This window comes from Nilaparvata lugens, chromosome 13 (assembly GCF_014356525.2).
Source record: "Nilaparvata lugens isolate BPH chromosome 13, ASM1435652v1, whole genome shotgun sequence".
Taxonomy (NCBI): Eukaryota; Metazoa; Arthropoda; class Insecta; order Hemiptera; family Delphacidae; genus Nilaparvata; species Nilaparvata lugens.
In genome coordinates this window covers 27311781-27329885 of record NC_052516.1, presented here as the reverse complement: position 1 = coordinate 27329885, position 18105 = coordinate 27311781, and the positions used below count along the sequence as shown (strand labels likewise).

Here is an 18105-nt window from a genome sequence, read left to right as displayed (position 1 = left end):
ATACTTCTATGGATTGTTTTCTTCTGAGTCTATGACTATGTTATCTGTATGATTTTGCATGTAAACAGTACAGCATGATAGCCAACTGTAGCAATGAAAATCATAACTTTTCAAATTTTAGACTATGTGCGTTATTCCTCTGAGCCCTTTAATTGAGATTGAATATTCTGTTGATTATAATTGTACATTGTTGAAAAACGACCTGGCAAAGTTGTGGAGCTAGTATCTGTTTTCTCGAATGAGAGACAAGGATAGCAACATCAATGCTGTGGACCTCACTATTGCACCATAGAGGAAAGATAGCATAAGAAGCTATCCCACATGGTATAAGTCGTTTGTATTCCAAATCTCAAAGCGATTTTTGTTAACTCAAGCCAATTACTGTCGAATACTGCATATTACAACTGATTTGGCCAGGTGAGTGTGTAAGAACGGCACAGTATGAGACTACCAGCTGCACATAGCTCCACCAAAAATAACTATAGGACAATCGGATTCAATCAAAGTTTATTCTTCAAACGCAATTACATACAAATATTTGAATACTATAACATGTAATACAAATAAAACAAATGGGTTTTATATGCATTGAATAATTTCTTAATTGGCATAGTTAATTTAATGAATAAATTCACACCCAACTATAAAATTATATGTGTTGGGGTACAAGTTAATAGTTGCTTGTTGCTTGTTAAAATTACTATTTACAAACTTCATTCAGTGATATAAGATTTAAGTTTTTTATATTGAAATTAGTGAAAATTGATAATACAAACCGAATTATGAAGTTAGTAATAATAAATATTAATGTTCTATTAAGTTTTATATGCATTGAATAATTTCTTAATGGGCATAGTTAATTTAATGAATAAATTCACACCCAACTATAAAATTATATGTGTTGGGGTACAAGTTAATAGTTGCTTGTTGCTTGTTAAAATTACTATTTACAAACTTCATTCAGTGATATAAAATTAAAGTTTTTTATATTTAGTAAAAATTAGTAAAAATTGATAATACAAACCGAATTATGAAGTTAGTAATAATAAATATTAATGTTCTATTAAGTATAGTAATTGGAAAGTTAATTTGAAAAGTTAATTCAACTAGTAAAGGAAAAGAATGAAGAATATAAATAGTTTAAATATTCACAGTCTAACTACATTTTCACAATATTCTACTCCAATATCAACAAACCAGGAAAATAAACTTTTCTTGAACTTGTGTCTATTGATTGTGATTGAGTTAACAGTCAAATTTGGAACATAAACGCCCTAAACATGGGAAATCTTCTTATGGTATTACCATAAATGATACAGTTTTATCTCAACTTGATACACACCATAATTTGGTACCAAACTTACAAACTTTGAATGAATTCTACAAACCATGGGATATCTTCATATGCTATGCTTTCTGAATGATAGCACTCACCTCGCCCATGACGGCAATTGGCGTTTCGCCAGTGGCCAGCGCCACCTGGTGCTCGATGAGGTAGAACATGTACTCGTCATACAACAGCCTGATCAGGTGGAACGAGCCAAAGCTGGCAGCAGAACGCAGGGTCAGGTCTCGGATCACCATTGAACTGCAAACCAAACAATCATTCAATTCACAAAAAAATACAATTTTACAATATGAACAACACTATAATAATTTAATAACAAAATTTGAACCAATCATAAACAGGATGTCCCACGAAAGGTATTCTGATGTCTCAACGACATACAGTCAATAATATTATTAATTGAAACATCAGAATAGTGTGTTAATACATCACAGTTCAGAATGGATTGAGAGAATCAATCATAATTTAATAATATAATATTTTATTTTGTATCATCATCCGTCTCAATTATCAAGCATAAGCCTAGAGCTAATGTGGGCATCATCATCAGCAAAAAATCTGGTGTGGCGCACTCACCCAACTTTCCTTGCCGTTATGAAAATTGATCAACTGACGCTAGTGTTCCCGCGCATCTCAAGTCTACTATTCAAAGATCCAAGCCAGCTGGTGACTGGACAATAAGGCTGGAGACACACGAAGTTTGCTATCTCTTCATAGTGAATGATTTAATAGAATCAACAGTTGCCAACAGTTTGTAATTGAAATAATAACATTTTCTCGAATTTCGAGCTTATTTTCAATTTTAGGTGAAAATGTTACAGAACATTAATTGTGAAGATTTTCATGCTCAATCTTTTCCACTCGAAATTTTCCGTTTAAATTATATCTGAGACCTGATAATTGGAAATCTAACATCAAACTTTGCATAGATGGGGCGGAGCTCCTGAAATTTTTACAGATATGGGACTTGTGGCAGTTGGTAGAGCTTATCGATGACTATTTCAGGTATAACTTAAATCAAAATCGTTGGAGCCATTTTCGAGAAAATCGCGAAAACCCTGTTTTTGACAACATTTTTGCAATTTTATCCGCCATCTTGAATTGCATTTGATCGAAATTGTTCGTGTCGGATCCTTATATTGTAAGGACCTTACGTTCCAAATTTCAAGTCATTCCGTTAATTGAAAGATGAGATATCGTGTACACAGACGCACGCACACACACACACACACACACACACACACACACACACACACACACACACACACACACACCACACACACACACACACACACACACACACAGACCAATACCCAAAAAACACTTTTTTGGACTCAGGGGACCTTGAAACGTATAGAAATTTAGAAATTGGGGTACCTTAATTTTTTTTGGAAAGCAATACTTTCCTTACCTATGGTAATAGGGCGAGGAAAGTAAAAATTATTAAAAACATGAAGTACCCTTTTATTTAAAACATTTCGAAGAACTAGATTCGGCCTACTTTGGCCATTTTCAAGTTTAAAAATTTAAAAATTAAAATTTTTAGAATTGAAAATGGCTAAAGGTCGAATGTTTATACATTGTTTACGGTTTTTAATGAAAGATTTTTCGATATTTTTCAAAAACGTCAATAAACTGGAAAACTATCAGTCGAAATCTAATTCTAAGGATATGGTTAAAAAGAAGAAGAAATTTCCAGTAAATTTCATATTATAATTTGTTCCTTTGACGTTCTCCAACTTTTTATGAGCGTTCAAATTGTTTGAAATTGGGGTTTGAACTCGACAAATGTACTTTTTTCAACTTTGACTGCTCATAAAAATTGAGATACGTCAAACAAAGGAACAAATTATATGAATCTTATTGGAAATTTCTTCCTCTTTCCAACCACATCCTTGCAATTAGATTTTGACCATCAGTTTCTAGTTATTGACGTTTTTCAAAAAATATCGAAAAAACCTATACCTCGAAAAGGTCTATATAAGAAAAGTTTATTTTATGTTTCAGCTCATTGAAATCATCGAAAATAGTTTTTATTGGTGTTATTTTAATTGATGTTATTTTTATTTTGATAATAATATTCGTATCACTTTTATTGGTGGGGAGTCTTTGACGAAAGTTCCACCTCGCCTTAATAATAATTTAAGCCGTCAATGGGTCTTACGACTGTCATACTTCGGCCGGAACCGACATTTTCACGTGCTCATCCGATAACATGGGAGTGACCTGGTCATAACCGTGATACGTGGTTTAATTATGTGGGAATCCGTCTTCATCCATCTAGATACGTTATACTTTCTTGTGTAAAGGTGCGTACAGACTTTCGCTCTGCTCCGCAATCGAACGTCACTCCAGCAGAGCGATTGATGATCGACCGGGGAGCAACAATGGTTCGACCGGGGAACGCGAGAAGATCTAACATCTTCCATAACGTTCATGATGGGTGCGTGGGCGGTGCGACTGTGGTTCGATGGTGGTACGAGGGCGGTACGAGGGAGGAGCGTGCTCGGTGCTGGTTGGAAGCGCGAATATGTGTACGTAGCTTAACACAGCGTTAACAGTGTGACCTGGTCAAAAACTTTTGGCGATGAGCGAGCTTGAACCGGGGATCTCTGGGTTGCTACGCAAGCACTCTATCCACTAGACCACGGATCACTTTTTATTTTAATGCGAAGGAAGGTGTTTGTAAAGGTAGGTCACCTGTAGAAGGACCACTTGAGCAAGAACTGACGAGCCGCCTTTGTGTAGTTGGGTTTTCCCTCATAGGGCTTGAGCACAGCTGCCACCACACCCTTCAGCCATGACGCCCACTCCTCCAGCGAGTTCTGCTGCTGTAGGGTCGCCTGAAAATACGAAAATCAATTAATAGGATAAATAAATTTCTTTCAATGATATTTGCAATTAAGTTTTCATTGCTTACTATATAATGATATTGTATTATTGTATTTGTGAAGGAGTATTTTAATAATATTTTAGTCAAATAATGGGTTACCTGTTGTCTCCATAAATAAATCAATTAATAAAATAAAATGAAGACCCCTGGGTTGAAGAACTCGCTCATGAGCAAGTATGATATTTTACAAGTATGTAGAATACTTACATCTCTTTTACAAGTGGTATGATATTACGACAGTAGGTTCCATGGGGATCCTATTCCAATTAAAAAAAAAAAACTTTCTATCACTTCAAAACTTTTGTCCGCCATCCTGAATCCGTCATATGGATCCAACGTCCGCCATCCTGAATCCGTCATATGGATCCAACTTCATTTCGGATTCAGCTTCATTTTGAATCAAACATCATTTTTTCAAATGGGAACGTGGATATGTGAGACATAATTTCGATGCAGAATATAAAAAAAAATTCATGGCGAAACCCGTACATCGATATCTCAAACAGTTTCAATGATTTATAAATTTAAAGATGATTTATACATTTGTTCTCACGTATATGCATGTATGTGTAATATTGTATTATGAACAATTATTTATTTTCATTTTTTTCTCGTGTATGTATGTGTATGAGTAAATTATTGTTTGTTTTCTTTTTGGCAATAAATAAATTTGATTTGAAAGATACTAATAAATGAAATAAATGAGAACCTACATTGGATAATCAAGTGTTATTGAAGTAGTAGCTTCTACTCACAAATTCAACACTTTGAACGAAAAAAAATTCATAGCAAATTAGTCAACGTCATAGCAACTGCTATTACGAGTAGTATTATTAATTACGCGTATGTTACCGACAGACAATATACAGGCAGACAGACAGAAGTTAACGGAAGCGAGAACTTATACATTAAATAATGTTGTATATTATTCAGCTGAAATCATGTGTCGGCGCATAAAGTATGTCAGTCTTTGTGATATCTCCCAAATAGCATAAATTTTTTTTAATGAATGGAAAAATTGAACACACTTCAAAAGCATTTAGTCTTTTCCTCAGCCTTACCAATATAAAATGAATAAATATGTTGAAATACACCTTATCTTATGCATCTAATTGTTTGTTTGTTTTTAAAGCTTCCCAGATACTCTAATCAGAGTATAGGAATTATCAAAAATTTATAATACATACAGAATTACAAAAAAGAAGAAAAAATCACACAAAGAAACCCTCTCTACACACAAACTCTTCTGTGGTATAGAATACTCCAAGCATCAAAAAACTTTTCAACTCCTCAAAAACATCGACATCTTCACAATTTTTCAAGTGAGTAGGAAGCTTTCTAATTTAAGGCCCATATATGTAGGTTTTTTCTCAAAAAGAGCTGTTCTGTGATACAGTGATACATAGTCTCCTCTATTTCTAGTATTGTATCCATAAGAGTCAGCATTTCTAGTTCTAGTCATTGTCTTTCTTCTAACATGCATAATCACCTCATAGATATAAATAGAGGGAACGGTTAGTATGCCTAATTCTTTAAAGTGGTTCCTACAGGACTTTAAAGGAATAATACCTTTGATCGCTCTAACATCTTTTTTTGGAGCTTGAACACCCTCTCCAAATTCTGGCACGACCCACCCCACACAATAATGGCATAGCGGATATGTGACATTATGAGTGAGTGATAGACTGCCATTGTGAGTTTGGTATCATTCAATCTTCTCATTTGTAGGAGTGCAAAGACTCCAGATGCAACCCTCCCACAGAGCTGATCAGTATAGCAGTTCCAAGAGAGATGTTGATCGAGAGCAACCCCTAGGAATTTCACGAAACGAGGCTGGTTAACATTTTTTTTTTCATTTATCTGTACATTAATAAGGTGATTTATCTTGGAATTATTGCTATGTGTAAACTGTAAAAAAATGGGATTTTGATTCATTAATTCCTAATTTGAGTTGAGAGAGGTAGTGGGCTATTGCATTAATGTTCATGAAAGATTCTATTTCTAACACACTTGCATCATGAGAGCTGCAAATTCTCATCAGATAAGATTCTATAATCTTACTTTAAAGTTGGTCTCGAGGCGTTGCACAAGGGCCGAGTCACACTCACACACCCAGGATGCCTGCTCCTGCACATTGTGGAAGTCGACACGGTTCAGGTCGGTGAGCATTTGCCCAATTTGCGCCGAATTCTGCAGTACGGCGCGCGCCGCCTGCGCCAGGTGATTCAGCGACGTGTAGCGGCGCAGCGTTTGCGCAAACGCGCCCACTGCATTCACCTACAAAAACACCACTCAATTTAGTTTCATTCACTACCTTTCCATGTGATTATGAATGGCATAACGTCTGTGTAATTGCGCCCACTGTCGTCACCTACAAACACACTAGTCAATTCAGTTTCAATCACTACTTTTCCATGTGATTATGAATGGCGCAAAGTCTGTGTAATTGCGCCAACTGCCGTCACCTATAAACATGGCATTTAATTCAGTTTCATTCACTACTTTTCCATGTGATTATGAATGGTGCCAAGTCTATGTAATTGCGCCCACTGCCGTCACCTACAAACACACCAGTCAATACTTTACTGTTCTTATTCGTCATATGGAACTGCATCAAGGAAGCAATGCTCCCGCAGTATATGAAACGTCAAAGTGTAATCTAATATTGCTAATAATCCAAACACAACAGAAAGAAAACACATCAAATTCCCCCTAACGATTTAGTGTAGAAATTTATATAACCTGAATAATATTTGGATCATTTGAAACCAAATTAGGAAATAGAAGAGTTTTGGGTAATAGCCTGTTTTTTCTTTTCCGACTGTTGCTCTATCCAATAAATAAATAACATACATAAAGCAAAAATCATCTATCAAGGAAGTCCGCCAATTATAATGGACATAATACAATAAGGAATTCCCTAAGTGTTCTTTTGAACTCCCTCAATCCCTCAATTTCTCTGATGTGAGATGGGAGTGCATTGAATATTTTCATTCCCATATAAAACGGTAATATAAAAATATATTATTTTTATTCCCATATAAAATTCCTACATCCACTTAGATCTTAGTTATTTATAGAATTAATATTCATTATGAATAGATGATAATAGCATCCACTGCACACCTAAAACGGGGGGATCTGGAACTTGTCAAAAAATCCAAATGGTTGAGCAAAAAAGACACAGCCCACAGTAACAAATACACAAGACACAGGAAAAGAAAGCATTATACCATTCATGAATTGAATTAGATTTATTTTACACATTTTATTTTCAACACATGTGGAATCTAGGTGCGAGTTTCAAAAACTTTAATCTAATGAACCTCAAAAATGAATAGAGATTCTGCGGTATCTATTTAAATTTGTATAGGAAATGATATCAAAATAGAATTACTTATTCCAGAAATAGTATCTGTGATTCTAAAATGTGAAATTTGAAAAATTTTCAATCCACTGACCTTGATATTCAACAGCTGCTGAGGACATTCCAGCATGGCCGACGAAAGCCATGATTCAAGGCCTTTGGCGAAATTTCTTATTGACTGCGTTAAGGAACCTTCAAAAATATCAGAACATTATAATTTTCAGTTCAACTTCTTCAACATGAAAATTCAATTGAGAACTGATTATCTAAACAGAATTTAATAAACTCAATTTATAGTACTGTTTTCTGAGTACCGGTATCAATTTAGATTGGTATCAATCTAACCTAAAAATGTTACAATTTTATTATCACAAATGAATTATCGATTTGTCTCAATCGATTTGTGCAATAGAATTATTTCCACCAGGAACCTCTGGCCTCAACAGTAAGACCCATTTTGATTGCATATTACTAGTAGTTCTGTGAACAGTAGACCTAAATTAGACCTCAGTTCAGTGAAGTCAGTGGTAGCGGACGGTTGTGTTTTTGGTGAAGCTCCGTCTCAGATAAGATAGCCTGCTTCCTTTCGTTTCTTGCTTTCAGAGATTGAAGTAGAATTTTGTGTTCATAATCTTAATTATAACTTAATTTTTTCGCGTCATTAAATATTAAAATAACTTTCAATCTTAATAACATCATTTAGTAAATGTTAGCCTAATACCGTAATTAATTATTATTATCAATCATTAACAATCCTTGTACTAACGTAAGTTTCTCTAGTTGATAAACGCATTTTAAAATTTATTTTAACTGGATCCATTAATATTACTTTAGTTACAGATTTATTATTTTTTTTTTAATACAGTCGTAATAACAGTTTAAAAAGTATTTCTGAGTAAATTCATGATAAAAAATCTATTTTCAATTTCATACTCAATCTTTCCCGTAATTGAATAGAATCCTCATCTTCTAAAATCAATTTCAAATTAATTTGTGATAAATATTGTATTATATCTTCGTGTTATAAAAAGTAGGTTTAAATTTCTAATACAAAATAAATTAAACAACGTAATTAGCCTTTTCTTTTTCTTCGCTTATGCAAACAGTTTCATAACAGTAAATAAATTTTCTTCTGATATTTTTTCAAGTTTTGTTCTTTTTTTTTAATTTTGTTACTAGTATCGTACTGTTCTTGTATAGTTCACAATAGTCTTTTCACTTATCGTTTTTTACTTGCTCTGCTTCTCATAAAGAACAATTTTATAAAGTGGTCATTATTTATTTTATAAATTATTTCTATTTTGTAAGTGGCAAACAAATTCAATGTGTTCCAAGTCTGTCCCTGTAAGCGTCGTATACGGGTGAATAATTTTGTAAACCCTGTGCGGCCTTGCTCAGCATATCTGTCGCGCTTGTCCCGGAACTTTACGGGATACGCGCGATGTATATATTTGGATTCGCAAGCGCCGCGTTAGCTTAAAACGAACTATTCTTACTTGTTTGGAGTGAGAGGAGGGCTAAGCTATTTAACGGTAACTCGGAAATATATTTTTCTGAATTATTGACTTGTTTATTTCATACGAAAGAAAGCAAACTATCTAATCAGTCTATTTGTTTGTTTCAGTGCGATAGAGTAGTGTAGTCTCTTGTTTTGAATTGTCTCCTTTCTAGCTCAAAGTATTACTTCCCGAATTTTATCTTTATAAACGTAGTAGACTTCCTTATCACTCAAAATATATTCTTACACTTTATCTGTAAGATTCAATCTAGTCACCTTGATACCCCCTGGTACCAATATCTTGTTGCTTTTACTTCATTCTTCTGACTCAGCAGCGTTCTAAGCGCTTTAAATTGCTCTCATTAATTTCATTTTTTAACTCTGATAGCTGATACATCCTATGTCAATCTGTTTCACTCTTCCTATTTGGATTGGACTCTATTTGATTATTGGGCTAACTCGGTAGTAATTGTCTATTGCAAGTTCGAAACTTAAGACTTTTATCCTTTTATCAATTTTGCAGAATTTACTAATTTATTCTCACTCATTCTTTTGATTCACTTTCTGCTGAACGACAGTATCGTACGGTACTAACTAATCGTCTAAACTCGATCTTTGAATGGAAATGGATGATATCATCTTAAGTAAAACTAATAAGGGTAATCCTAAACTCACATTTAGAGATTTTTCGTATAGACTAACAGGTTTTAATACATCTGGTCTAGCTCAATGGCGTTGTCTATCTAAGTCTTGTAAGGCTACCTTGAAAACCGACAAAGATGCTAAGAAGATTGAAGAAATCAATGTTAACAACTTACATAACCATTCTCCACCTGAAAATAAATTAAATCAGCTTTTTAATGACTCGATTAATGAGGATTCAGTAATAACTGATAATGAAGGACAGTCCTCTGCACCGGCTTCACCTTTGGTTAACAGTGACGGGTTTACCGCCCCTCCTTCTGCCAAGTCTCCCACTCCTTTATCACCTTCCTGCTCTGGGGATGTGAGTCACATTACTTATAATCCGGGTGTTCGCGATATGGCAGTGAATACTCCTAATCTTAGAGGTTCTAAGACGAACATCGATATTCTCGAAGTAAGGTCGGTCGAACTTCTTCAACAAAGGGACGACCTTATCGATTTCGTTCAATCTTTAACTAATGAGGTAGATGAACTAAAGCTAAAGTTGGAAAAACAGAAAGGAGAACTCACTCATACCATTGCCGAGCTAAAATTAGAAAATGTATCTCTCCTGGATCAAGTTGATTCGATGAAAACTACAATACAGGTTTTAGAGGCGGATAATACAGCCTTGCGCAGTGAAATCTCAGAAATAAGTAAAAGTAAGAATTTGAAAATGAGAGATTCCTCCTCAAAAACAAAGATTGTGAATCATGGGCTGACTATGAAGATGAGTGAGAGTGAGTTGGTGAATGATGGGTCTAATTTCAAGGGTGGGCATCGAGTGTTGGGTATTGATGGGGTGAGGCGGAGTGGAAGGGATGAGTCTTCTACGTTGTCACGCAGTATCAAGATGGGTGTTACGCCTATATCGTCACGGACGGTGAAGAGGAGGGTGTTATTGTTCTCAGCAAGTCATGGAAGGTCTGTTCCCTCCATGCTACATAATTCTGTGGGATCGGGATTTCTGGTGTCGGGTAATGTGTATCCGGGGGCTCCTCTGGATTTTGTGTTGGATGCTGTTGGTGCTAGTCAGGAGGTGAAGGCATTCACAGACAACGATTTCATAGTTCTCCTGGCTGGCACTAACAATATCAGTGCCTCTGATGACTGCGATACAGTACGGAAGATGATTGAAAGGACGGATTGGTGAAACTATAATCACGAATAGCCACACTAATATTGTCCTTTGTACAATTCCTTTCAGACATGATCTACCCAGGGATTCTTGCATACACCGACTAGTGAGATTGTACAATGAGGGGATTAGAAATATTGCGAAAACTTACTCTTTGAAATTGGTTGAGCTGTTCAATTTTCCAAGAAGATTCCACACAATCCATGGATTGCATATGAATGTAATAGGCAAAAAAGTGTTAACAAATGAGTTAAAAAAAGTAGTTGAATCGGAAACGGGGTGCGTTCAACCAGCTATTTTCAGAGAAAAAGAAATAGATTTATCATTGTCTTCAATTTCGGATGATAGTTTTTCTCCTTCAATTGAAGCCAGTGAAAGAAGACAAACACTAGATCATGAATTAGTAACTAATGATTGCAACACGGATGGAGATGCTAGTATGTTTGGCTGTAGTATCCCGATTTTGAATAATTTTTTGGGAAATGATTTTTTAGAGACGCCCATATAATTCGAGACTTTACTGTGTCAAAGGGTTGCATCATTTTGCACCAGAACATCCAATACATTAGCAATAAAGTAGATAGAATTAATATCTTTCTAAGAGTGGAAAATCCAGATGTTGTAATTGTAATATTCTCAGAACACGGCCTCAAGTAAGCGGAACTTTCTCAATTGAGTTTTGAAAGCTATAAAATAAGTGCTAGTTATTGTAGAAGTCTGCTTAGGAGTGGAGGCGTTTGTATACTGCTAAAGAGTAACATTAGAGCTCAGAAACTGTCATTTTTGAGCCGTTTTTCAACTGAAATGAATTTTGAAATTACATCTGTAGTTATAGGAAAGGGTAAAGAGAGGACTGCTATTGTTGGAGTATATAGATCGCCAAACGGAGATTGGAATGATTTTTATGACAAGATGGATACAGTTCTCCAATACCTAACACAGAAGTATAATAGAATTGTAATAGCAGGAGATTTTAATGTTGATCTTCATGTAAAGAACCCAATGAGCGATGCTTTTAGAGACCTCTTTGCCGAAAATGACCTCACAATAAAAGTTTGTGAATTTACTAGGATCACTAGAGACACTCGGACAATTATCGACAACATCATAACAAATATAGTAGATAGCACTGTTGTAGTAAAGAACTCTGAATTATCAGACCATACATTTCAATCTTTAAGGGTGCAGAGTGATGAGTATGGATCTGCAGAGAAAAGTGGTCTCAAAAAGCTCGAGAGATGTAAGTGATGGAAACCTTAATTGTCTAAATGTGCATCTTTCTAGGGAAGAATGGGATGATGTTTATATTGGAAATAATCTAAATGAAAAATTTTCAGCATTCACACAAACTTTGAATTATCATTACAACGTTTGCTGTCCTATTAAAAAAGTCCTAGTTAGTGGAGGGAACATTAAAAATAAATGGATCACCGATGATCTCTTGAAGTTGCGGGATGATTTAAAAGCTGCATACAAACGCATGATGGAAAGTAGAGACTATGCAAAGGAGCAACACTATATGAATTTGAAGAGGTTCTATATAAATGAGGTTAAAATAGCTAAGGGTAAATCTATTGCAGATTCATTACGAGAGTCCAAAAATTTAAATCGTTCAGTATGGAGGATAATAAATGAGGAGCGTGGTGCATTAAGAAAAAATGAGAACATTTACATAGGAAAAGTAGTGACGGATGAGGGAATTGTACTAACAGGAGGTTCTGAGGTCTCAAACTATTTAAATAAGTTTTTTCAGGAGGCTGGCACAAAGATTAATAACTCTGTACCATTAAACAGTGTAAATTCCTCTGCCTCTCATCCAGGTGACCAAACAAACCCAATAAACAGGTTTATAGCTGCTCCTTTTTCAGAAGAAGAGGTGGATAGGATTGTGATTGGTTTGAAGGGAAAATGTCTACCGGTCTGGATGGAATGTCGACAATGGTTATCAAGTATTGTAAGGAGAACTTATTAACTCCACTCACTTATCTAGTTAATGAGTCACTAAAGAATGGTGTGTTCCCCAATAAATTGAAGGAGGCAAAAATAGTACCTATCCACAAGGGTGGTGACAAAAATGTGGCAAACAATTTTAGACCGATCACTTTAGGAAATTCTGTTGGCAAGGTGTTTGAAAAATGCATGTTAATTCGTCTTGTTGAGCATCTTATGCAGAATGGAATATTGGCGCAGGAGCAGCATGGTTTTCAGAAGGATAAATCCACGAAGACGGCAATTGCATCTATGTTTGAGGACATAATTGACATGATGGACATGGGGAAAAAGACTGTTGGAGTTTTCCTGGATTTAAGCAAAGCTTTTGACTGTGTGGACCATGAAATCTTGATGAAGAAGTTGGAGAAAGTGGGTGTGAGAGGTATTGAGCTAGAGTGGTTCAGGTCCTATCTCCTGAATAGGTCTCAAGTTGTTGAGATTTCAAGGGTGGAAGATGGGCAGTTGATAAAACATTTATCGAATAGTCTATCAGTAAATGCAGGTGTCCCACAAGGAAGTATCCTTGGACCATTGTTGTTTCTTTTGTATGTGAATGACATACCACAGGTTATATCACAGGGTAGAGTTCTATTATATGCTGACGACACTTCCTACATTTGTGGATCACAAGATGTGAATGTTTTAGAAATTGACACTTTTTTAAACATAAATGCCATAGCCCAATACCTTCAACAACTTAAGCTTGGAATAAATGAATCGAAATCACAATACTTACAGTTTAGACATAAGAATAACTCTAGGCCAACACATAATATTAATGTCCAGGTAAATAATACAAATGTTGACAAGCCTCTTTTTGTTAAGTTCCTAGGGGTAGCTTTAGACCAGTATTTATCATGGGATTACTATATTGATCAGCTTTGTAATAGAATCTCCTCAGGTGTTTTTGCACTCAGACAGATTAGAAGGTTAAATGATTCTAAACTGACAATGGCAGTCTTCCATTCCCTAATTATGTCACATATTCGCTATGCCATTGTTGTTTGGGGTGGGTCCTGTCAGAATTTGGAGAGAGTTTTCAGGCTGCAGAAAAAAGCTATACGGTCAATAAAAGGAATTACGCTTCTCGAATCTTGCAGGAATCATTTCAAGGAGCTAGGAATTATCACCGTTCCCTCTCTTTACATTTATGAGGTGATTATGTACTTCAGGAGAAATAAGGCTTCGGCTAGAAATAGTGATTCCCACAGGTATCAAACCAGAAATAGAGGAGACTTTGCTTCCATGTACCATAGGACAGCTCTTTTTGAAAAGAAGCCAACGTATATGGGTCTTAAATTTTTTAGAAAGCTTCATGATGATATGAAAAACGTTGAAGATCTCTATTTATTCGGAAAGAAGTTAAATGAGTTATTGATGGAAGGTGTATTTTATACTACACAGGAATATATGTTTAGGGAGAGGCCCTTTGTGTGTTGATATGTTTGTATGTGTGTATGTGGATGTATGCATATGAGTATGTGTCATTTGTATTTTTTTCTTATTGAAAGTAATGTTTTCAAGCATTTTTTTTTACAATTCTCATACTCTGTTACGAGTCTCTGGGAAGATATTAAAAACAAACAAACAAACCTCGCGCTCAGTAAGTTACATTGACCTGTTGTTATGTTTTCTCAAAAATTAATGAATAATTTATCAATTTAAAATGTCTAGAAAAACCTAAATTAAACATAGAGATTTCTGTCCTATCGTACCGTGACGTGTCGTCCCAGAATGTGAGTGTGAGCTCTGTTATCAGATCTGGCTGCAACTGTCTACAACGTTGATGGAAAGATAAATTTTCAAGATGTTCCATGTTTTTGAACGGGTAGAATTATAGTCCACTAGACAGCTGATTTATGATGAATAATTCTATAGTCTGATTTTTACTCTAATATTGGTGTATGAAGGAGGATCTTTTTCCTTTTATATTATCATTGAAATGCAAAATTTCCAAAAACCTTGTATATAGGTCGACGCGCAATTTAAAATGGAACATACCTGTCAAATTTCATGAAGATCTATTACCGCGTTTCGTCGTAAATGCGCAACATATAAACATTCAAACATTTAAATATTAAGAGAAATGCCAAACCATCGCCTCACTTCACCTCACTTCGCTCGGTCAATAAATAGGAAATAACTTTAGACGTTTAATGTCTCAAGCCCTAATTAGCAATGAATGCTCTGCTGTGAGAAAAAAATATATATATAATTGGCTGTTAGGTGAGTAATCAACATTTGTATTTAACCCATGTGTGCCTATCACTTGATTGAGTATTGGTATTCAAAGTTTTGTCATAAAGTTAGTATTCATCTGGATATTGACTTCCAACTTCAAATTGAACTCAATTTCTGAATATACATAACCTAGTACAGTTGTCAATATTTCTAAAATATAGACAATGTTAGAAAAAATCAAAGGTACAGCCTCCGCAAAAATGCATGGTAGTACCCATACATAAATGATTGAATAGAGCAGACTTAATACATTAATTTATTATAAAAACACAAATAGAAATTGTCAACCACCTTTTATTGTTACATATATTTGTTTAAAAAATACCAGGTTTCGGGGCTTAACCAGCCACATCTAGAAAAACAGCTTAATATGACGCTGGTTAAGCCACGGAACTTGCTAATGTAATAAATATAAATGATAAAAAGTGTAAAATAACTGTATATGCTACTGTATAACACAGTACCTGCTACTGAATAACAATAAAAAGTGGTTGACAATTTCCACATATGTATTTATTATGGAAAAATACCAACACATCACGCACAACGCAACTGTGTAATATTTGTCGAGATGTTATATTTTGATTAATTATCTAGCAATCGATGAGGTGTTATTTACTCACTTGGTATTGGCCTAAGTACATCTGGTATTAGCACTTGGACTAGATTCTGGTAAAAAAGGTAATCAACTTTTCGAACAAACTGCTGGATAGGTAGGCACTTGCACAAAAGGTACAGTTTGGTTCTGAAACACACAAAAACATAAAATTGAAAACTTACACAAAAAGGAATGAATTGAACAAGAGTGATTAAATTAAATTCGACAAGCTGGGGCATGGTTTATTATTAATTTATTTATTCCACAATTACAACATCAAATTAATTGGGAGAGAATGGACAGGATAACCCAAAACTGTATCTCTCCCTAATTTTGATGAAAATAATGTGAAAAACACTGATGATGATCACAAAAATTTACAGTCCAAATATACTAAAAATTTGTATCTGGGTTAATCAGAATGGTGAAACAATGAATTATTACACTAAAGTGAAATCCAAACGTCTATATCATAATTCACTTAAAACAGTCAGCATTTTATCAACAATTTCATTCATAATTTCGAATAGAGGTTTGCTGTAATGGAGACTGTTTGTTGATGGAATCTTATTATGCCTACATGAGCTGTTCGCTCATGTGTGTGGGTGATGGAAAGTGCGAGTGTGATTCGATAAGATGATCAAACGTCCATGCCTACCGGCGGGATTCGAACCCGCGACTAGGTAGTGCAAACTAAAGGGTGCAAAGCCTTAGTCGTCTCGGCTATCCTGGCTGGCTTACCAAAACCATAGCGTAAGTAGATATCCCATGGTCTAGGGCGTTTATGTCGCAACTTTTACTGTTAACTCAAGCCGATTATTGTCGATGTTTACTGTTTTGGCCGGGTGAGAGTGTAAGAACGGCACAATATGAGAGACTACCAGCGTCACACAGCTTCACGGGAGATAACTACCTGGACTATCGGCTTGAGATAACAGTAAAAGTTGCGACATAAACTCCCTATACCATGGGATATCTACTCGCGCTATTGTTTCTCTATGCCAAAACTCAACAAAAATGTTTCCTATTTGAACAATGCTGAAACTTGTTGTGAATCACACTAGATTTAAATTCACTTATCAATGAGTTATCGTTCTTATTTTACTTACTTGGAAAGGTATTTTTCTTCTTCACACTCCTCGCCATTATTATTGTCTTGAGATCGCCAGAATTCTCTCCACAGAGATTCCACGGTTGCAAATTCTAAGCTCAATATTGCATCGAGAAAAGCCTGAAAATAGGGAAAGAATGAATATAGAATATTGCATCGGAAAAAGCCTATCTCTAAACAATTTATTTGAAACTGGGTGATTATAAATCAAATTCATTTTTTATTAATTTATCCACAAAGGCAACTTTCTATAAATATTTCAAGCCTAGGTGATGAGGGGATGAAATGTTTCAAGCCTAGGTGATAAAGGATAATACAAATGCATTCATTTATGATCATCTGTATTGCCCCAAAGAATCTACTCAACAATGCGAAAGCTTAACAAAAACATCTCGAACAAATATACTAGGCACTACCAGCGAAAAGAGTCAGTGATAGTAGTGAAGGATCAGTTCATATTATTGAGAAACTATGGAATAAGAATAAATCTACATTGTGGAAATAATCAAGGACTGAATTTTGTGAAGTGAACAACTACAAGACTTAACCTATTTCGGACTATGTGTAACCTTATCTAAATTTGGGAGAGGAATAGCACAAGGATACCTTATTTTTTCTCTCCCTATCATTTCGATGATCTACTTATTGTATAAATCAATAAAGAATTATAGCCTTATCATGATTTAGTAATGATAATACATATATCGAATTGCCTGGCTGGATCAGGTTGAGTCATGTCAGAGGTCCTGAAATTGAACAGATGCGACCTAAAAGCTATGACACCTAACCTGAATAACATAGAATATTTATTCGCAAATGCACTATATTGTTGTAACCAATGGCAAATAAATACTCTATTCTATTCAGGTCTTCAGGTCACACCTAATTTATTTCAGAGCCTCTGACATGATTTAACGGCTGTTTCAAGACAGTCAGGAGCGACGACTTTACCTTTCCATCTGAAACACGGGAGTGGCCCGAGAAAAATAACTTCGCCGGTCGAGATTCGTACCCAGACCTCTGTTTTAAATACGTCACTTGTCTGCGGTCACTCCATAAATTTTTGTAAATTAAATTTCATTCCTTTATTGACAATAATTAATTACAAAATACGGGTGAACCAACAGGCCGCTCACCCAAAACTCTTTTGATCTCCAATTTAAAATAATTCAAGCATTATATCATGCACATCAAACTAGAAGGATGGTGTCAGGAATGGTAGAGGAGACAAGAAG

The 18105-nt window shown here is 35.2% G+C and overlaps 1 protein-coding gene across 4 annotated transcripts in view; it reads right to left on the bottom strand.

Moving 5' to 3' along the window:
• The window catches only part of LOC111050406 (DNA-binding protein RFX2), a 72971-nt gene that overhangs the window by 10093 nt on the left and 44773 nt on the right, over positions 1-18105 (bottom strand). For all 4 annotated transcript variants that reach the window (XM_039440209.1, XM_039440210.1, XM_039440211.1 and 1 more), the window contains 6 exons: positions 16869-16990; positions 15785-15906; positions 7703-7800; positions 6303-6518; positions 4049-4191; positions 1435-1588 (listed from right to left, as the gene is read on the bottom strand). In XM_039440209.1, the coding sequence (XP_039296143.1) occupies positions 1435-1588; positions 4049-4191; positions 6303-6518; positions 7703-7800; positions 15785-15906; positions 16869-16990 (855 nt within the window). The remainder of the gene's footprint in view (positions 1-1434; positions 1589-4048; positions 4192-6302; positions 6519-7702; positions 7801-15784; positions 15907-16868; positions 16991-18105) is intronic.